The following is a 22,881-nucleotide window of genomic DNA, read 5'->3' as shown; positions in this document are numbered from 1 at the left end:
CTGAAGCCTAAGTATCGATCCCATCGGACACTAGCATTGATATCAGATGTTGGTGTCGAGTCTCAGTCATCCAGGAAATGGCAAAAAAAAAAAAAGGCCAAAGTAATTAGATTTTCTGTTCTGTAGCAGAAGACGTGTGGAGCTCCAAGCGTTAAACTGCATGATGTTGGTTAGTATCGTGATCTGCATACTCTTACCTCACTGATGTAAAAGTCAGATGAAATGCAGCATGACCGTTCAGAGTGAAGAGTTCAGAATAACATTTGACTCCATGTAGAGTAACAAAATTGCGTTGACATGCTCGATAACCATCGTTCTCCTTTCCACATTTTGAAGCTGCTCTCCAGGATATTACCATCAGGTGGTAAAAGATAAAAACTACAACATCTGCTGACTGAACAGGAAACTCTTGACATCACAAATCATTACATCACCTTGTCTTCAGTTATGGAGTCTCCATATTAAATGGTTGTGAGAATGAGTTAACCACAGTGTTTTGATTACAGCATGTTTTTCTTATAGATTTTCATTAAAAAGTTCTGTATTTTTCACCGTATAAGTCGCACCTTTTTGCATAAATTTGCACGTCCTGCGACTTATACACTGAAGCGACTAGATAAGTCCCCCCCCCATATTTATAATCGAATGAGATCTGACAATTTCATTCATTCTGACATGGAAAATATTGAACACTACCATTTTCAGCTGCGAGAGAGCCCTCAACCTATATGGCAAGCCAAGTGTCTCATTAATAGGTAAAAGTGGCTATTAATGAGACACTTGGCTTGCCATACAGAGCCACCTTCGTCTCGCTCTGGAACTCCTGGAGCAAACGTCACATCAGCTGCATTTCGCCGCACCGCCCAGGTGAAATGCAGCTGATGTGACCATGTGGTGGCGCAGAGGTTAGAGAGGTGGGCTTGTGATCCGAAGATCGCCGGTTCACGCCCCGGCCCCGACAACATCAAAATTGTGGGTGGGGTAGGTGAAACACCCACACTTGCCCCCACCCTCATTCGCCCCACTCTGGGCCCATGAGCAAGGCCCTTAACCCCCACCATGTGCTCCCTAAACAGGTCTCTCTTGAAAATGAGTTCTCGTGGCTCAATGAGACTAACCGGGATAAATAAAGGCTAAATGAAAAAAAAAAAAGTGCATTTATTAAGGAAGAGTTCAACTGAGACACACCTTTACTATGATGTCGAGCAAACATATAATTGTTTTTAGGCGTTAATCTTGTTACTTTTTGACGAAACGCACAGCAAGTCCTCCCTCTGCGCGCTCCCGCGAATCGGTTTTTGAAATGCAGCTGATTTGACCGTCGAAGTGCATTTATTAAGGAAAAGTTCAATTGAGACACAACTTTGCTATAATTTTGAGCAAACAATTGTTTTTTTTAAGTGTTAATCTTCTTAAATTCTTGTTAGTCCTCCCGTGCACGCTGTCGCGGCCACCATTTGGCAGCCAATCGATTTTTGGCACAACACCAACACAACACAACTGCGGTGACGCATAATAGATGCGACTTATTTATGCTTTTTTCCACTTTATTAGACATATTTGGAGTGATGCCATTTATACGGCAGTGTGACGTGTACGGCAGCAAGTACGGTACCCAGCTCCTCACGGGTTTTCTAGTTTTCTCAATGTGTACCAGAACATCTTTTCATCAGTTGCTCTTGTGCAAGCACAATGGTAAAATCAATCTGTAGATACTCGGCTCGCTTCTTAGACACGACTAAATATAAAGCCAAAATGCAACCATAACGTTAAAATATTTGATAGAGCGTAACGAAACGCCAGTTGAATAATTGTAGTCCCAACACTTGGTTATATAAAGGCTGCGGGATGATGACTAACAGAGCTGAACGCCAGTGTACACAGACTCGCAGGAGCTCGGGGAGTTGAACAGGTGCTTCAAACAGGAGGACGATCTCAGGTGGCTCCCTTTGATTTTGTCTTTGCTCCTTTTTTCTCCCAGAACGGGACCGCCGGCTGGCAGAGAGAGGAGACGCACCACAAAGGGACTGATCTTTCTTTAAAGAGGAGGAGGAGGCAGACATGGATGCAAGTCAAGACGTGTCTTTAACATAAGGGAGGAAGTATACTGAGAGTCGGCATTTGAAAGTGGAGCTTTCAGGGAGGGAGTGACTCTAAGCTGAATCAAAAGGAAGTAAGAAATGTGTGGCACGTTTAACTCGACATGCACCAATCAGTGCAAACAGCTCGTTTTAAGCTTGATCAATGACCCGCCAATCTGACACCCAACAATCCAAGTATTTTTTTCCTCAGACTATGAACCAAAGCCAAATAGCAATGAAAATATATTTATCTGTTATTGCTTAAGTAGCCCTGTCTAAAGTATTCATTTCAGACTTATGAGGCTAAAATATAAATACTATTACTGGAGTTAGACATTGTTGATGTGTTAATAAATATACTAAAAGCAAATTAAAATAAGTTGGTTTAAAAGCACATTAAAATCTTGTTCGTTTTAGTTAAAAGTTGTTAATTAAAAAAAAAAAAAAAAAAAAAAAAACTTTAAGCCACCAAAGATTTTTGAATTTTACAAACCGGATTCCAAAAAGGTTGGGACACTAAACAAATTGTGAATAAAAACTGAATGCAATGATGTGGAGGTGCCAACATCTAATATTTTATTCAGAATAGAACACAAATCACAGATCAAAAGTTTAAACTGAGAGAATGTATCATTTTAAGGGAAAAATCTGTTGTTTCCAAATTTCATGTCGTCAACAAATCCCAAAAAAGTTGGGACAAGTCCATTTTTACCACTGTGTGGCATCCCCCTTCTTCTTACAACACTCAACAGACGTCTGGGGACAGAGGAGACCAGTTTCTCAAGTTTATAAATAGGAATGCTCTCCCATTCATGTCTAATACAGGCCTCTAACTGTTCAATCGTCTTGGGCCTTCTTTGTCACACCTTCCTCTTTATGATGCGCCAAATGTTCTCTATAGGTGAAAGATCTGGACTGCAGGCTGGCCATTTCAGTACCCGGATCCTTCTCCTACGTAGCCATGATGTTGTGATTGCTGCAGAATGTGGTCTGGCATTATCGTGTTGAAAAATGCAGGGTCTTCCCTGAAAGAGATGACGTCTAGATGGGAGCATATCTTGTTCTAGAACCTGAACATAGTTCTCTGCATTAATGGTGCATTTCCAGACATGCAAGCTGCCCATGCCACAAGCGCTCATGCAACCCCATACCATCAGTGATGCAGGCTTCTGAACGGAGCGTTGATAACAACTTGGGCTATCCTTGTCCTCTCTGGTCCGGATGACATGGCGTCCCAGTGTTCCATAAAGAACTTCAAATCGTGACTCATCTGACCACAGAACAGTCTTCCATTTTGCCACACACCATTTTAAATGACCCCTGGCCCAGTGCAAACGTCTGAGCTTGTGGAGCTTGCTTAGAAATGGCTTCCTCTTTGCACTGTAGAGTTTCAGCTGGCAACGGCGGATGGCACGGTGGATTGTGTTCACTGACCATGCTTTCTGGAAGTATTCCTGAGCCCATTCTGTTATTTCCTTGACAGTGGCATTCCTGTTTGAGGTGCAGTGACGTTTAAGGGCCCAGAGATCACGAGCATCCAGTAGAGTTTTACGGCCTTGACCCTTAACGCACAGCGATTGTTCCAGATTCTCTGAATCTTTTGATGATGATATGCACGGTTGATGATGATAACTTAAAAGTCTTTGCTATTTTACGCTGGGTAACACCATTCTGGTATGGCTGCACTATCTTTCTGCGCAACAATGGTGGAAGTGGTGATCCTGTTACCATCTTGGCTTCTGAGAGACACTGACACTCTGAGAATCTCTTTTTATACCCAGTCATGTTGACAATTAACCTAATTAGTGTTAATTGGTCTTCCAGCTGTTCGTTATATGCTCAATTTCCTTTTTCCAGCCACTTAATGCTACTTGTCCCAACTTTTTGGGATTTGTTGACACTGTGAAATTTTGAATCAACATATTTTTCCTTTAAAATGTTACATTTACTCAGATTAAACTTTTGATCTGTCATCTACATTATATTACGAATAAAATATTGACATTTGCCATCTCCACATCATTGCATCCAGTTTTTATTCACAATTTGTTCAGTGTCCCAACTTTTTTGGAATCCAGTTTGTACATAAACACTCATTTTAAACACAACAGCCACTTATGAGCATACCATCAGCCTCTTCAAGTAGCATTTCTGCATCTACTCTTAAATAAGTTTCCGCCCCTAAAAGAGTGGTGGGGTCGAGTGCCGAGCGAACCAGGCAGCCGTAGGCAGGCGCTATTTATGTTCCGTCATCCATCAGTTGACAAATTAAGCCCTGGTAATAGTTATCTACAAACGTCTGTCTGCAGCTCAATCTACGGCTCAGTCTCATATAGGCTGATAACTGAGCAGCAACTTCAGGTGACGTCTTTACCGTAGGTCCTCTGATTGTATGAAACCTTTCATTTGAAAGAAGTGGACAAAACAAAACAGTTCGTTAGAACAAGCAAACTAAAATCTGCATTGAATAAAGTTCAGTAAAGTTAATTAACGTAATTAATCAGTTTAATATCAAAATTTATTTTTAGAAAAATGAAAATGACACCTAACAAATGTACAGGCAGCCTTTTATAATCTGTCGGAGCTTCTACAGCATTATGTCAAGAAATGTAAACAAAAGCTCCTGATTTCAAGGCTGCTGTTATTTAACAGACATTTTTTGGCACATTCCAGTATATCTGACAAATAAAAGTCGGCTTTTTCTTAACGATAGTCTTTCATGGTTTGTGTACACAACCTAATTACCCAAATAACCGACAGGAAGAAAAAAATAATTAGGATGTGTTGTTAGACACGACTTCATGGCATCAAAAGTCCACATAATTATATTTCTCCATTCCGCATTTCTAAAACTTCTGGATTAAAATTTAAAGCTTTTATGCAACGTTTCGGGAGAGAATTGGATTTAGATAAAAGACGTGTTTGAGTCCTGATGGCACAGTTTCTACAACTGCTCGTTTGGAATGATGTCGTTAACTAGAGGAAGAGTCTGGAAATGACCTTTTTTAAAACTAAACAAACAATTTATTTTTGAATAAATCAAATACATTTGGTTTAATATGCTGAAACAAATCCTGTTTGAGTGAACATCATGTTGCTTTTTTGTCTGTTTTGGATGACTCTCGTTTTCTTGGCTCTCGGTGAGATAGTGGCTACATTGCAGATGGTCCAGCTGAGTGAGTGTGTGTGTGTGTGTGCTCGAAAGTCCTGATTGTTGGCTTGAAAATGAAAACGATCAGTATTCCTCTCACTCTGGAAGGAATTAGCTGCCAGAACAGTGCTTTTTCTGTCAACTTTGATCCCAGCTCTCCTCTCCGGAGCGGGAAGTTGCACAACAAACTGAACTCCTTACAGCTCGGTAATGGAGCGACGAGGGGCCGGAGCCTAAGGCAGAGTTCAGCGGGGATCACGTGCACGAGGGAGTGGAAACAGTACAACACAAGCTCAGCCTTTTCCAACTTTCTCCTTGCTTTCTCAGCGTTTTAATCAATTTCTGTCTGCTACAGAGAAAAACTAATGAATTAGTTCACCCCTCGGCTGTGAAATTATATTAGTGGTCAAATCTGGTGGTGGTGGTAACCAGTCGCCAATACGGTGCTTGAAATAATGATAGTGGTGAGTAATGATGCCTGCTGCGTGTTTTTAAAGCATTCATCGACTGAAATGCCATTTATCATCGTTACTTAAAGATCTTCATTTTAATTTAACAGGACGTGAACAGATGATGTTAAACTTTAGCGTTTTTCTGTCAAGTTTTTCCACGAACTCACCTCAGGTCCTCCGACGTCCTCGCTCGGATCAGCGGAGTCTCGACCGAGTGTCCAAACACGGCGCCTTCCGAGCCTGCCGAGAAAACTCACTCCGATGAAAATGTTTCTTTAGATTTCACATGGGTCACATCTAAACTTCAATTTCAACAACGTGCAGTCAGGTCATCTGGACGGTTTCTTTTGTTGCTGAGACGTTTCGTCCTTCATCCAAAGGACTTATTCAGTCTGAGGAGCAAATCAAACTGAATCCCACAAACAGCATACTACCTCGACTTCTCAAAGTTTTTTTGTTTCCACTCTAGGAATGTGCCGTTTGTGGGATGCAGTTTGGTTTGGCGGCTCCTCAGATTGAAGAAGTCCTTTGGATGAAGGACGAAACGTCTCGGCACAAAAAAAAGAAACTGTCCAGATGACCTGACTGAACATTGTTGGATTTACACTATATACCTGGATTATTGAGCATAAACTTTGGTGTATATTTCAATTTATTTTGACTTAATACAAAAACATCTAGAATGAGGGTCCTTGAGGGCAACTACCGTATTTTTCAGACTATAAGGCGAACTTAAAAACCTTGAATTTTCTCAAAAATCGACAGTGAGCCTTATAATCCAGGGCGCCTTATGTATTAATTCTAATTGTGCTTACTGACATTGAACTAGTGTTGTGTTCAAGACCACCTAGCCCGAGACCGAGACAAGACCAAGACTTTTGGGGTCCGAGACCAAGTCGAGACCAAGACCTCAAGTCTTGGAGTTCAGCCTTTTCACAGATTATTCGTGCCGGCTTACTTTCACTCCTGGTTGCGACATTACGTTCTGATGTCTGTATTGTATGCGAGTGAAAGGGAGTGGGTGTGACAGCGATAACAAAAACATGTATTTAGCGATGAGTCACGTTATCGCTTGGATTTGAATCGGTACGTTTTGCATCCAATAAAAACAAGAATGTTGACAAATAAACCTGACAATATTCTGGCAATTTAGTGATATTTCCAGAGTTGTGGTCTTGACTGGTCTTGAAATAAAATCTTGAGTCCTCAATGTCCGAGTCTGAGACGAGACCAAGACCATCAAAAAGTGGTCTTGAGACCTGCCTCAAGACCAAGACCGGTCTCGAGTACTACCTCCAAACCAATTTTATGTGGTACATGACGCTCAAATATCTGTCAAAGTGAACTTTTTTCAATTAATGCGCCTTATAATCCGGTGCGCCTTATAGTCCAAAAAAATACGGTATCCTACATGTTTTACTTGTTTCTCTGCTCCAACGCACCTGATTCAAAGGTTAAATTGTCCCTGCATGTTCTGCAGAAGTCTGTTAATCACCCATTGACTCAAATCAGGTGTGTTGGAGCGGAAAAACATCTGAAACATGCAGGAGTGGCCCTCGAGGACCACGATTGAACGCCCCTGATCTAGAGCAATTAAGACACGTAGACCTATGATAAACTAGAGCTGCATAGAATTAAGAAAACAGCATTGTTGTTGAGTTTTACGATGACACCATCAGCTGGAATAAACCCACATTTTCTTCACTTCTCTCCTTTTGTTCCTCATCATGATCCTCTTTTATCTCCATGGCTCTAAAGGTTTTGACCACTACTCTACAATCTAAATCGACTGTGGCTGTTCATCTGATGACAAGAAAAAACATGTCTGCCTTTCATAACGATGGGCAGTAACGCAACTGCCTGTGTGTTTCTCTGTCTGTTAGCAAAATATTTCCTAAAGCACTGGATGTATTTTAATGAAAATACCAGTAATTATTAATCGGATGTAAAATCTATAACCAATTTACTTTTGCAGAAAACCCAATTCAAGATGGCCGCCATAGCAAGAAGAAGAATAGTTATAACTCTATTTTATAGATACTGAGCTAAAAGTTGGTGTGATAAAAGCTGAGGAGTTGACGTACTTCAGGCACTAGCAGAACAAGCAAAGTCTTTATTTAAAACTTTAGCATAAGTCCACCCCCGTTTGTTAGCAAAATGTCTCCTGAAACACTGAATGAATTTTAATGATACTTTGAGAAATCAATAGATTTGCATGCACGAAAGATTCATTTTCGGAGTGAACTCTGTTCAAATTGGCCGTTGAGACAACAGCCGATGATATATTTCTTCAAGAAGTGCTGGGTTTTTACTGGAATGCAGGTTTTATCTGGAATCTTTTGCAATCCTTTGTAAAATTGAGATGATAAATTTTCGATATACAACAACTCTAAATAAAAACATCCCATTTCTCAAAAGGTGTGAAATAAAAGAACATGAATCGTATTGTGTCAGAACAAGAAGCAGATGTACAGCAGGCCCTCGTTGATCGTGGGGTTTAGGGGACCACGCCCCTCGTGATGAGTGAAAAACCGTGAAGTAGGGATACAGTAGTCCAAGTTCAAGTTTCACTCCCAATATCCCTCCTTCTGTGTAAACAAAAAATTTAACTTTCAATACTGTAATATTTTAAATGAACAATTGTTTATTTAAAATATTACAGTATTTAAATTTAAATTGTAGAGAAGCGCAGAAGGACAGCAAAGGGTTAACCGTCACAAAGCTGCTTCAGCTGGAGAAGAAATGTGGGCGTGGCAGAGATCATGACAGGCTGCAGAGGGAGCTCCTCCCTGCACCTGTGGGCTGCACACAGGTGCAGCAGGTGCTAAATCATTTAAAATAATTTATTTTTAATAAACGACTCAAGCCGCTCGTGTGGCTCATCCATCAATCAGCCAATTGTGTGTCATTTCCACTCTTACTTTGAAAAACCGTGAAAGTTGAACCACGAAGTAGCGAGGGACTACTGTATTATTGTTAAAGGAAACCCCAGCAGTGCTTCCTGCTGAGTCACTGAGCTCGTTCACCTGTGACTGTGAACTTTTCTGTTGTCATTGTGACTTCCTCCTCATCTGCAGTGAACAGGAGCCTGCCGCCGTCTCCACTCCTCACCTCCAGCCTCCGACACTGAGTCTCCACGGCTTCAGGTCCTGCAAAGACAAATGCGCACGGTGAAGCTCGTGACTTTGACAGGAACTATCTATAAACACCACATCATGCTGGAAATCAGCGTGCAAGGACACAGTTCTACCTGTTAAGGCCCCCACATACTTGGGTGTACTGTGTGGACTCAGTGTGTACTGTCCTAGATTGATCTTACTCGAGCGTATAGGTTGTCTCTGTCTCCTGGTATTTTACAAAGGTGTCCAGCCAAGACATCATAGAAAAACTAGGTGGGACACCTCCCTTTGCCCCATCTCCACTTTTTCCTCTCATTTTCTTTCTTGCCTTAACAAATCTGTCCCTGAGGTACTTCCATTTAGCTCGACAAACTGCCTCGTCCTTTCTCAGGGTCTGAGGTATTTCCTCCCACGAATTTCTTGCTTTCTGAAAGTTCTTATATTCTCTCATTGATGTACAGTGGTCCCTCGTTTATCGCGGGGATCCGTACTCTGAAGCCCCGCAATAAGTGAAAAACTGCTAAGTAGGAATAGTAATACAAATAGTAAGTACTAGTTCATTTTAGTATTTCATATATATATATATATATATATATATATATAAATATATATATATATATATATAATCCTCCTGAAAGTACTCCTTACTTCGGCTGAGGTCGCGCTGAGATGCTCTTCATCCGGTGGTGAGGTGAGTCTGGTGCTGGGTGGTCTGTTCGGGTCTTCAAAGCGTGCATAGAACTTGTTGAGGGCATCAGGCAGAGATGGGTCTTTGGGGCATTGTTCGCTCCTTCCTTTATAATCTGTTATGCACTTAATGCCCCTCCACATGCTCCAAGGGTCTTGCGAGATGAATTGACCCTCGATCCTCTGTGTATACATGGCCTTGGCCCTCTTAATACCATTTTCATTTTCATCATTTTCTTCTTGTTAGAATTGATGTTAATTATAAAATTGGTACCGAAAAAAGATCGTTCAGGAACCGACATCCAAGTGAAGGTGCCGGTACCGAAAAATTTTGAACAATACCCAGCCCTACCTACAGAGTGGGGAAACGTCACAGTGGCAAATCATCTATGCCTCTGTGTGTTGTCTCTGGCTGCTCGCTGCCTTTGCGTCTCCCCGCCACCCACCCCTGCGTAATGTCGGCGTCTTTATGTGCTCGTGTGTGAGATGCTTTTCATGATCACACTGTTGATCTTCAAACAGAGGTAAAGGCGTGTTGGGATTATTTTTTTTGTCTCCAATCTTTTTGTGTCATTTTTCACCATTTTTATCGTTTGTCCAAACAGGTCTCACTTGTAAATGAGTTTTTGAGGCTCACTGTGACTTATCTGTTTAAATAAAGGGAATGAATGGAAGAAAAAAAACCTGATAAGCACCAATAAGATGAGTCGAGTGGAGTCACACTTATCAATGGCAAAGCAGCTTATGTGTCCCTGTGATGGACTTGCGACCTGTCCAGGGTGTTCCCCCACTTTTCACAGTGACTGCTGGATATGGGCACCAGTGACGCTCCCAACCCAGTAAGGAAGAAGCAGGTAAAGATGATGGATGAATGGAATAAATGTTAGGTAACAAGTGTTGGAAATACACTGATTACAAGTTTCTAGGCTGATTCCAGGTTTTGTAAAGTTGACAGTGCAGGTTTACTTAAGGTTCCTAGAGTTTCTAAAATGAGAATATGAGGCAGAGCTTTTAGTTATCAGGGTTCTCGCTTGTGGAAACAATTTCTTGTTTCTATTTGTGAAGTTGTCTACCTGTAAGCCTAGGCTTAAGACTTTTAGATAAATCCTATAGTTGGGGCTGGTTTTGGTTTTCTGAGCTATCTCAGTTATGCTGCTACAAGTTTAGACAGCAGGAGAATAAACTGATCACACTTCCTCACTCTGCTGTTATCTTTACTCGCTCTATGCTCCATGTTTGCATATGCAACCATTGCTGTGATTAACATGTGCACTTTTGTTTATCTTCCTACAGAAACGACACCTGGACCAATCCTTCAGTGTTTGTCTTTCCTGTACTAAACCACCAGCCGGTCGAAGTAAGGCTGCAAACCGCCTCTAAAGAAAACCCAATTTTCTTTTAGCAGCTTAAAGACGTTCCAAAAGCAAACTGAGTCAGTAAAAACTTCCACACAAAAGGTATGCTACTGCTAGCCCAAACTAGCTGCTTAGCAATGGTGCATTCACTGACTGGTGGGAAAGAAAAAATAAAAATATGATTTTGAGTGTCTGATCAGCCAGGCAAAGGTCAAAGTGGTCATGCTTAAAATTGGCCAATTCCAGTCACAATTAAGTTAATTGATGTGGCCCTCCTAGCGATGGGTATTTTAAGCAAAAAACGCTTTTTGTATTCGCCTGTAATTATTCATCTTTTCTTCTAATTGGTTCAAAACGTAAAACCAGCTTGCAGCAGTTCATACTCCATACAGCATGCGCTGATTTCATCCTTTTAATCTTGCAGGGCTAATTAATCCAGACATGTGTCAGCACCACAATAAAGCTATCTGAAAATTGGAGAAAGCAGTCTCGATGAGTGCTAATCTCATCTGCAGCATTATGATTTAGGTCTGTTTCCTCTTTTGCTTAAAACTTGACCATGTCCACACGGTTGGGACTTGCTGTGATTTAAAGTTTACTCACCCAGGTCCTGCAGCTGACAAACCCTCCAAAGAAACAGAAGCTTCAAGCACAGAAGCTGCTGTACTGCTGCTAATTCTGCATGCTGGGGATCATTATCAATCATTCATTCATTCATTGGGACAATGGATCAATGCAGATGAGGATCCACGAATTCTGGCAATAAAAATGAGTTTACCCGTGACCATAGTTTCTACTTGAAAAACCTTCCAAAATGAAGTATGATGGCAGAAACAGATCCTGGGGATCTGGCTGTTCTTTTATTTTATTTTTGGGAACAGTGGATGGGTGTTAGGTCAGAAAAAAAGCACCATTAGGGAACCAATTTGGTGTGTCCAGAGCTTAATTTGTAAACCGATCAATGCCAGAAAGCAAATAGCCGGCGGCAGGGCTTGGTGGTGGTGGTGGGGGTTGTCTGGGGGTCCTCCCCCAGAAAATTTTGAATAAAGTAGATGGGATTTTGATGTATTTTAACGGGTTGTTCAACATCTACGTTTATCTACATTTGTAAACACTGCCCCCCCCCCCCATTACTTGACAGTTCTGAGCCGTCTTTTCTCCACTGAATTCACTGTCTGACTCCACATGTGAAACCTCCAGGCACTCACCCCCACCACTCTTTCAGAGGCAGAGATTTTTTTGAGTAGAAATGCTTCACTTGAAGGGGCAGATGATAGTATGTGATATTAAGAAGTCGTGTTGTGTCGTCTGTTGTGTTTAAAATGAGTGTTTATGTAATCATTTTCAGTTTACATATCCAATATAAGTTTTATTTGTTCAAGCTGTTATATTTGTTCATAACTTTATTATTAATAAGCCTGACAGTTACCAGATCCAAGCAAACAGTTGCCAGAACGCACCCTGTCAAAATAAGAGCATTCCCAGATCCTGTTCTGGAAGGATCTGGCTCAAATTAAGCACTGGGTGTGTCACTATTAAGGTATTAAAAAGAGGTCTTGCTGAAATTATTCTTCAAAGACACTTTTTTAATAGACCTTGACTAATCAAAAATCCGTGATAATCCCAAACAGAAACAAACCCACAGTTGAATGAAACAAAAAGTTATGTCTCAGATTTACACCACATATGTGCTACACCTACAGAAAAAGCAGCCTATTCGTCATCCGCAGTGAGGCAAGTGACAGTTTACCATTTCAGGGTTGAACCAGTATCTGAAGATGTGCACCACAGGAAACACTGGAGATTTACCCACTGTAAGCTGACCAGTCAGGTGTCCTTGACTGTTTCGGGCGTTCAGCGTCACGTTCTTATCTGACCGCAACACCAACAAGCTGTCCTGAGGGAAGAATAAAAAGGAAAAGAGAAACACAGAATAAAATACTTGGATTTTTTTAAAGATTAACTGTAACTAGAGAAACTGCATTTCCTGCAAAAAATGCAGTATGAATGCTTACTGCAGAAAATAAAGCTGAAAAACAACTGAAATTAGCTTAAAAAATGATGAAATGTAGCTGAAATGGAAGAACAAGCATAAATGGGTTTAACCTGTCTCAATAAAGGTTGAATGAATGAATGAAGGACAATTAACAGAAAGCTGAATTGGGTAGAAATTAGCAGAAATAAGCACAAAAAATAAGAAATTAGCTAAAAAAAAGGCTGAAATTAGCAAAAATAACCGAAAAGGCATAAAGAATCACAAACTACCAGAAGAAAGCAGAAAGAGATGAAATAAGTGCAAAAATGGTGGAATTAGCTGACAAAGCTCAAATTCACATAACAGCTTAATAACAGCTGAAATAGCAGAAAAGGCTGAAACTAGCAGAAAAAAGCTGAAAGGCGCATAAGCTGAAATTAGCTTAAACATTTTAATTAGGCTGGGGCGGCTGTGGCTGAGTGGTTAGAGCAGTTGTCCTCCAATGCGAGAGTTGGGGGTTCAAATCCACCAGCAGTCACATGCTGAAGGGTCCCTGGGCAAGACATTGAACCCCTCATAGCCTCTGATGTGTGTCCCATCAGTGTATGAATGTGATCTAAAGCTCTGATTAGTCTCTTTAGAATTATTTGTTCAATTAGTGTTGTAGAGATCTAGTAGAGTGCTCTATGAATGGGTACATGAGGACACAGATTGTAGTGTAAAGCACTTTGAGTATCTTGAAATAAGATAGAAAGGTGCTATATAAGTACAGTCCATTTACCACTTAGGCTGAAATTAGCAGAAACTACAATGAAAAATTTTAATTTTCTCCAAAAACTAAAATTAGCTTTAAAGCTAGCTGAAAAGGTAGAACAAGCTTAAATTGGCATAAAAAGCAGAAAAAACACATTTGCCCAATTGGGCTGAAAGAAGCAAAAATGAGCACCAAAATTGTAAATTATCTGAAAAAAAGCTGAAATTACAAGAAGGGGACAAAGCACATTTTTGCTAAATTCTGAAAAAAAAGTTGAAATGAGTTTAAAAAGTGTGTAATTAGCTGAAAAACGCTTAAATTAGCATTAAAAAGCTATATAGTAGCTGAAATAGTAGAAAAAACTGAAACTTGCACAAATAAGCTGAAAGGAGCATAACGAGCTGAAATTAGCAGAAAGAAGTTAGAAGAAAAATGTTGTAAGCAGAAAGAATATGAAAGGAGCACAAAACAGCTGAAAAGCAGCTGAAAATAGATCAGTCATAGAGTCAGCATCAGAGATTCTTTATTGTCATTCGCACCTCATGTCGTACATGTGGTGGAGCGAAATTATGTACACAGGGTCCCAGTTACATCCGACAATAAAATGTATAAGAAAAACAGTAATAACATCTAAGATATGAACTAAGAAAAACATCAACTAAATATACACTAAGCACTAATAGCATAAAAACATTATTTTGAACAGCAGCACGAACATGAACATGAGTCTGTGAGCAGATGAGCACGCATGAACACATCAACATGAAACAGATCAGCAGCAACATGAAACAGATCAGTAGCAACATGAAACAGATCAGCAGCGACATGATGTGATTTTTCAGTGATTATTCTAGTTAGAGATTCATGAGTCTAACAGCCTCAGGGTAGAAGCTGTTCCTCAGTCTAGTGGTTCTACACTTAATGCTCCTCAACCTCCTTCCTGAGGGGAGCGGGGCAAAAAGTGTGTGTGCTGGGTGGGTGGGGTCCTTCATGATGCAGGTGGCCCTCTTCCTGCATCTGGAGGTGTAAATGTCTGTGATGGTGGAGAGACTGACTCCAACAGGTTTCTGTGCAGCCTTCACCACTCTCTGCAAAGCTTTTCTTTCTGCAGCTGTGCAGCCTCCATGCCACACGATGCTGGAGCACAGGATGCTCGCCACTGCACACCTGTAGAAGGAGGTGAGGACTGAGCTTCCCAGACCAGCTCATCTCAACCATCTGAGGAAGTAGAGTCTCTGATGAGCTTTCTTGATCAGGCTGGAAGGGTTGTTGCCCCAGCTGAGGTTGTTGTTCATGTGTACACCCAAGTACTTGTAGCTGGAGACCACTTCCACCGCAGATCCTCTTATGTTCAGGGGGGTGTAGGTGTTTTTGTTCATTCTGAAGTCCACAATCATCTCCTTTGTCTTCTTCACATTGATGTGAAGGTTATTCTCTTTGCACCAGCTCTCCAGGTGTTCCACCTCTTGCCTGTAGCTGGACTCATCATTGTTTGTGATGCATCCCACCACCGCTGTATCATCTGCAAACTTTACAATGTGACAGCCTGGATGGGTAGCTGCACAATCATACGTGAGCAGAGTAAACAGGAGGGGGCTCAACACACATCCCTGAGGAGAGCCAGTGCTGAGGGTTATGGTGGAGGAGGAGAAGTTGTGGATCCTCACTGACTGTGGTCTGTTTAAGAAGTCTAGTACCCAGTTGCAGATGGAGGGGCTTAGTCCAAGTGTGAATAGTTTGTCCATCAGATCATGGTGTTGAAGGCAGAGTCTTTCTGCTCCACGTGGTTGAGCACAGTGTGGACCACAGAGGAGATGGCATCCTCTGTTGATCGGTTCTCACGGTATGCATACTGATGAGGGTCAGTAGTACACACCAGTAGTAGTAGTAGAGGGTCAATAAAATAGGTGAACAAATGTTTAAATTTGCACAAGGAAGCTGAAAGAAGCTGAACCAGAACAAAATGTGAAAGGAGCAGAAAAAGGTTGTAAACATCTAAAAATCTGAATGATGTAAAATGAACTCAATTCATTTTCTATGAGAGACAAAAGTGGTCGAAAAGGTTAACTATTTCAAAAAGCTAAAGTTGCACCAATACCAAAAGTCATAGTAGGACTGTCCTGAAAGAGCTGAACGTTTTGATTTATGATTTATTGAAATAGCTCAAAAATTGTGGAACGAGCAAGATGCAGAATAATGTACAGAAGAAAAATGGATCACAACAGAGTGAATGCTTCATAAACATTCACACAATAAATATATCAGTCTTAAGCATTCAGGATTATTATTAAACACAATTCATCATTTAAAATGTGTATTTTTGTTAATCCATCATCAAACTATTAGATTGAACTGTCAGTTTAAAGTAAGTTGTCTGCAGCAGAAAGCTATTGTTGGTGAACATTTTTATAAATATGGGAGTTTCAGGTCTAAGAGGTTCATGCGTCAGCTGAAGATGTGCCTTTTCCATCAGTGACACATACGTAGGTGTTTACCTCCTTCAGCTGCAGACCTATTCTGCTTTCTGGCAGTTTTTATATTTTGCAACTTTATGCCTTTCTGACATTTGAATGAAGGCACATTCGCACACGGCGTGCATACTGGTTTGGCATAGTCTGTGAAGCTTCTTCTTTTTAATCCCATTTGTCTGAAACTGCAACATGAAGGAACTACAAAGTAAAACCATACCCTCCAAACTGTCAGACATAATGTTAATGCAGAAGTGGGAAACTCAAAGTAATGTTTGCGCATTTCAAAACGCCTGCAGTAACTGTGAAGATATTATTATGTTCTTGAGAGTCAGTGGAGGGCGCAGCTAAGCAAATAGCGTCGCTAACACATATTCTGCTAACTAAAAAAAACAGGTACGCTAATGCTAAACAGGTAAAAAAAAATAGCGACGCTAACGCTAAACCGCTAAGACGACTGTCACTCGGTCTGCGTCACACGTCTTTACAGTTGCTGCTGTGTCGACCAATCACATCGCATGTACACGTAGCAAGCCCATGGTGCCTAACACCACTTATACTAACACTAACTGACATTGTTTGTATAAAAATACTGGAAATAATGTATAAAGCACTGACTAAAAGTCTTCCTTCTGGAATTCAGAAATTATTTAAGTTAAGAGAGAGTAAATATAATTTACGAGGTTTGTTAATATTTGAACAAACTAAAGAGAAAAGTAAAGCAAAATCTAGAGGTATTTCAGTTACCGGTGTGAAACTTTGGAATAAACTGAATGATGATTTCAAATTATATGTTTTTTTTGTTGCGCTTTAAAAGAGCCTTAAAATGTAAAATTATAAAAGCTTATGGAGATGTTATGTAGATGTATATATGTATTGTGTAACCATGTATGTAATGTGAGTATGTGTATGTATTATATACATGCATATTTAAATATACGGTAAATGTCTGTAATGTGTATATGTGGACAGTAGATATCTGTCATTATGTAGACTGATGAGTCTATGAACAGGGTAGGCAAGTATAAGCCTTGGCTTCAGCCTATTCCTTTTTGGTAAATAATTGATTTAGCATTTTATATTGTTTTTCCCTTTTTTTGTAATGTTTTTAATTTACCAAAAATAAAGTTGAGTTGAATTTGAGTTGACTTAAAGTTGCCAAAACCTAATTTTGCAGAATTTCGCTAACATTGGATTGTATACCTGGATTATTGAGCATGGACTTTGTTGTTTTCAACCAGTTTGACAAGACTGTCAACAAGGAAGAGGGCTGTCAATGGAGGAGGGGGCGTACCAAAGAGACCATCTTATCACAAGCAGAACTGGTTTGTTCCACTTTGGAGTAAGCTGTTCGAGGAAGAATCAGTTTTGTTGTGTTTCCTTGACTGATGAAGCCTTCTGGATTGAAGGCGAAACGTTTCGGCACAAAAAAAAAAGAAACTGTCCAGATGACCTGACTGAAAAATGTTGGAATTTTGCTAACATTTTCCAAAGTTAGTGAAAACACTAATCCGCTAAACGAAAAATTAGTTACGCTAGTAGCTGTTAGTGGATTAGTGGAACTGTGCCCACCCCTGTTGAGAGAAAACGAAACAATCCGCTCTTGTTTGGTTGATCTTGTGGTTGTTCGGCATGAATATGCTTATGCCAGCAACAAACTAACGGTTTCAAGATTTGAACTGTCTGAGCACAATCTAACAACGTTAAAAAATCTGGGCTGTAGTTAATTTTATTTAAAAACGATTATGGCTAACATCAAATGAAGTAAAAATTAGGTAAAAATCAGTTTTTTTATGATTTATGAAAGGCAATTTTTTTGGTTTGTTTTCCAAGCGATGCGTCAAGGCAGATTTGTTTTTTACATATTTTTTGTTTGTTTGGACATTTATACTTTTCAAAACAAACTAACAAAAATACTACCAGTGTTGTGATAAACATCCATCCATCACTGGGGTGTCCCCGGTGCCTAGGCCTGTCACGATAACACATTTTTCTGGGCGATTAATTGTTTCAGAAATTACTGCGATAAACGATAATATTTTTCATTCATTCAACCTTTATTTAATAGGGTTAGTGTTAGGATAATATTGTTTGAAATTTGACAATAATTAGTAATTATTGTCAAATTTAAGAAAAAATGTTGGTTAATTTTTGTGTGTAGTACATTTTTTGACCACCAGATGGCAGTATAAGAATGTTTGAACCAAAGGATGGATAGTGAGGGAGTGAGCAGTGTGTCTCTAGAAAAATGGGAGGGAGGCCCCTTGACATGACATGGGCTGTTTCTCCTTCCTTCTTTGGTTCTTAAAATGGCGGACGCTCGGTGTGGTTTGAGTTCTTTAGCATAGCATTTTTCACACAAAGCTTTTAATAAAACAATCAGTAAACAAGTTCTCAGCTTCTTTTTGCAGAGAAAAACTAGTTTTTAGACGAAGGCACGGGTTTCAACTGTGAATTTTGAAGCTTTGACAAGACAGAGGGTTTTTTTCCCCGAGGTCGGCCTGTTAGCTTAGCTCGTAGCTTAGCTTCTCAGCTTAGCTGTTTTTAACAATCCTAAAACACAATTTTCGTCAGTTAAAATGGATTTTAAAGAGAAAAGATAAAGGGAGGTCAGTGAAGAGCACCAGAGTTGAGCCTTTTGTCATCCAGTGTCTTCAGTAGAAAGAGAGAGACACGAAGAAACGATAAAGCCGATAAATAAAAATGAGGTCGATAATTTTCATTTATCATGCGATTAACTGATTTATTGTTTATTGCGCCAGGCCTGCTGGTGTCCATTTCTAGCAGTCACTGTGCGAGAGGCCAGGGACACCCTGGACACATCGAGACAAACAAGTCCAACAACCATTCACTCTCTCACTCACACCTAGGGACAATTTAGTTACCAATCAGCCTAACATGCATGTTTTTTGTTTGTGGGAAGAAACAGAATTACCAGGAGAAAACCCACGCATGCACAGAGAGAACATTAAACTCTTCCCAGAAAGATCCCTGGCTGGGATTTGATCCAACAAACTAATCGCTGAGAGGCAACAGCTCTACCAACTGAGCCACCGTGCCACTTTGTTGTAGTAAACAGTTCAATAAAAATAGCTGCCATTTAATTATCCCTCGTCACGAAGAGGGAATTGGAAATACTGTTCGTATGTTTGTCCATTTGTTCATGCATGATGTGAGCTGGATAACTTGGAAACTTATGAGGTACCAACTTTCTTTTTGTGTGTGTTTATCCACCTGATGGTGGATAAAACTGTTCCCTCCACTTGCCAGGATTCGTCTCCCTGTGTCTCCTCTGCCAAGAAAAAAAATGCCTCTGTTCTTCTACGCGGTGAACACACTTGAATATCTTGCACTAAAAATATTAACATGCATTCCCTGCTCCATTCCAGTTCAGAAAAACATGAATCTCAAAAACTACAAACATTAACTACCCAAACCCTTCAGCAACGGGGGACAATGACCTCGCTCTTGTCTTAATCTACAGCAACACAGCCTACTACAACTAGAAAACATGATGAGAAAATATCCAAACAGTCAAAAGCTGAAAACTTGACAGAGCTAAAGGAATCTGAATATTATACACGTATAAAAATACTGATCACTGTAACTTTAACACACCTTTTAGACTGTTAGATTAATATTTATTGATCACCAACATTAACGGATGACGATCATCACTGTGTCTGTCTGCAATACATCTAATGAACCAGTGGACTGAATTTAATGGAACACTACAGTAGGCCTGTCAGGATAATAAATATTGCTGGGCTCAGAAATTCTCTCAGAAATTATTGCAATAAACGATAATATTGTTTGAAATTTGACAATAATTAGTAATGTCAAATTTAAGAAGAAATGTTGGTTCAATTTTTTGCACGTAGTACCTTTTATTGACCACCAGATGGTAGTATAAGACTGTTTGAACCGAAGGATGGATAGTGAGGGAGCAAGCAGCGTGTCTCTTTAAGAAAAATGGAAGGGAGGGTCCTTGACGTGACATGGGCGTCTCAAAATGGCTGACGCTCGGTGTGGTTTGAGCTCTTTAGCATAGCATTTTTCACACAAAGCTTTTAATAAAAAATCAGTAAACAAGTTCTCAGATAGAGCGTTCACATTGGATTGTGATTGAGGTCATGTTTAAAATTCAATGTGAACAACAACACACACACACACCAAAAAAAATAGATCTGAGCAAAAAAATTTTAATTGAGCATTAAGATGTGCAGCGTGAACGTGGCATTTGTGGGTCAGTACAAATTTATTTTTGTTACAGCAAAAGTTCAATTCTTTGGATTACCGTATTTCTTTGCTGTATAAGTCACGTTTTTTTTTTTTGCATAATTTACATGCACTCCGACTTATATGCCGAAGCGATGTATTTATGGATTTTTTGCAGAGAAAAACAACTTTTTACACAAAGGCACAGGTTTCAACCATAAATTTTGGAGCTTCGACAAGACTGTGGTTTTTTCCCCGAGGTCGGTCTGTTAGCTTAGCGTGTAGCTTAGCTTCTCTGCTTAACTGCTTTGAACGATCAAAAAACGCAATTTTGGATCGTTAAAATGGATTTTAAAGAGAAAAGAGAAAGGAAGGGGTCAATGAAGAGCACCAGAGTTGAGCTATTTGTCATCCAGCGTCTTCAGAAAGAGACAAACGCGAAGAAACGATAAAGCCGATAAATGAAAATGAGGTAGATAATTTTCATTTTTCATGCGATTAATTGATTTATTGTTTATCGCAACAGAGCCTACTCTACAGCCGTTTAACTTTTGAAATCTAATCTATTTAAATTGCTGTCACTGCTAACTACAATTAGCAAACACCAAAAACACGGATACTTGTAGACCCCCCGATTAAAGCAAAGATGTGTGTCTCTGTTTAACTTTATTTTATTTTCCCCCAAACTCACAAAGTTCTCTCTGTGAGAAAGACCCAGAGAGACTGTGTCAGCTGCAAAGCATGCTGGGTAGTCTTGTGGAAATTATAAGGGCAATGTTTCTATTTACTTTATTTTGTATTTTTATCAAATTTGGCTAGACCTGAAAACACCAGGGACCTGTGTCTCTAATGTTAGAATTGTATATGTGGCATTTACAGACACCAAGTTCTCAAATTGAGCTAATTTTATTTATGTATTTATAAAACTTTATTTTACCAGGAAAATCCCATTGAGATCACAGAAATCTTTTGGAAGGGAGGCCTGGGCCTCATAGTCATGCTGTAATGCAGATTATAGAAGTTTATCTAATAGTGCCTTTGAGATACTAATATTAACTCAAGTGTCTTTACTTTCTTTATCACCTGGTTCATTTTCACCCCCTTCTTGCTTTGTTCAAATATCAAGGCGCACGGGGCACAGGATCGTGAAGAAATTAGTTCTTTTGATTTATGGCATCCCTTTAAAGAGTTTATAGGTCTTGAATTATTTTCTTTAGGGGCTCTGTCGGAGAAGTTGTTGCCCTTCCAAACGCTTCACTGAGATCACATGAAAGGGTTTTTAGTTGCTGTGCTTGTTACGGAAGGTCAAATGTGGATCAAAGTGAAAGAGCATGAATGGAGCGAGTGTAGGTGCACCGGGTCCCATCAGACTGAAAAATTACCATGGGATGCTTCCCTGCATAAAATAAATAACATCTCTGGCAAAAAGCAGCGCTAGAGTTTGAAAAGAAGCAGTTCTTTATGATTCTGCTGCCGCTGCTGTTTAGTGAGGTAGTGATTCTGAATCTAAATGTAGACATTTACAGCAACGACTTGAGCATTGCTTAGCAAAACTCCACTAAAGTACAATAAACCAATAAAAACAAGCAGTACATTGGCGTCCCCAGTCACTGAAAGCAGGGCCGGAGTGGGACTCATTTTCAGCCCTGGAGTTTCATGCCTCAGACTGGTCCACTTCAGATCACGACCTATTATTATTAAAATCATGTCATTATAACCTTACATCAGGGGCGATTCTAGAATCTGCCCTTTAGGGGTGTTTAGCCCCCAGTTCCGACAATGGCTCATGGCTTGAACAACATGGTGACCATTGGCGTCAGAAGCATTTGCAATGTAGGGGAGACACACTGGTCGGTGCGGGGTCTACTAGATCTGGTCTTTATTTTGAAAAAAGTAGATGCCATTTCTTGCATTCTGGTGTATTTTAACAGATTAACATCTAGTTTTACCTACATAAGTAAACTATTCAATAGCTATTATAGAGTTAATGGCACAACAAGAAGTAGCCTGACCAACAGCTCTCCTTGTGTGAACAGAGCACACTCTGCTTTTCTCACGCATCCTAGCCAGTTGTAGGGTCAAGAGACAAACATGTAGCATTAACACAGTATGAACAACATTCAGGAATTGTTCCTAAAATAACATTATCAAATATTTTACGTGAACGGTAAGATTGTTCCGCTCACGAGGAAATGTAACCCAGGGTGAGCTAACCTCGGACAAACAAACAAAGATAGCTGTAATGGTGGAGGTAGTGAAGCACACGGCATTACTTGAGGCATTTAGCGAGGCATTTATGTCTTATCAGCTAACATTAAGGCAAAGAAGACAGGCAAAAAATAAATGAATAAAAAATATTCTAAGCTACTTAAAATAGTTACTGCAGTGGATGTTTTCATGCTGCAAAGCAACACAGGGCAAGAAACCAGTGAAATTCAGTAGAATAAATTTTATATTACACAACCTATTAAACACTTTGTACAGTTTTAACAAAGACTAAACTTATGCAACCAGAAGTTACAACACACATATCTATCCATCTATCCATCCATCCATCCATCCATCCATCCATCCATCCATCCATCCATCCATCCATCCATCCATCCATCCATCCATCCATC

General features: G+C 40.0%; 1 protein-coding gene across 1 annotated transcript in view; it reads right to left on the bottom strand.

Annotated features, from left to right (window-relative positions):
- The window catches only part of LOC119428115 (zeta-sarcoglycan), a 59,454-nt gene that overhangs the window by 17,127 nt on the left and 19,446 nt on the right, over positions 1–22,881 (bottom strand). Inside the window, exons 4-6 of the mRNA XM_037696129.1 lie at positions 12,655–12,742; positions 8,711–8,833; positions 5,852–5,924 (exon numbers count right to left, since the gene is read on the bottom strand). Of these exons, the coding sequence (XP_037552057.1) occupies positions 5,852–5,924; positions 8,711–8,833; positions 12,655–12,742 (284 nt within the window). The remainder of the gene's footprint in view (positions 1–5,851; positions 5,925–8,710; positions 8,834–12,654; positions 12,743–22,881) is intronic.

This window comes from Nematolebias whitei, chromosome 1 (assembly GCF_014905685.2).
Source record: "Nematolebias whitei isolate Nwh7 chromosome 1, NemWhi1, whole genome shotgun sequence".
NCBI lineage: Eukaryota > Metazoa > Chordata > Actinopteri > Cyprinodontiformes > Rivulidae > Nematolebias > Nematolebias whitei.
Note: the sequence above shows the minus strand (reverse complement) of the source record. Positions and strands in the feature narration are given on the sequence as shown.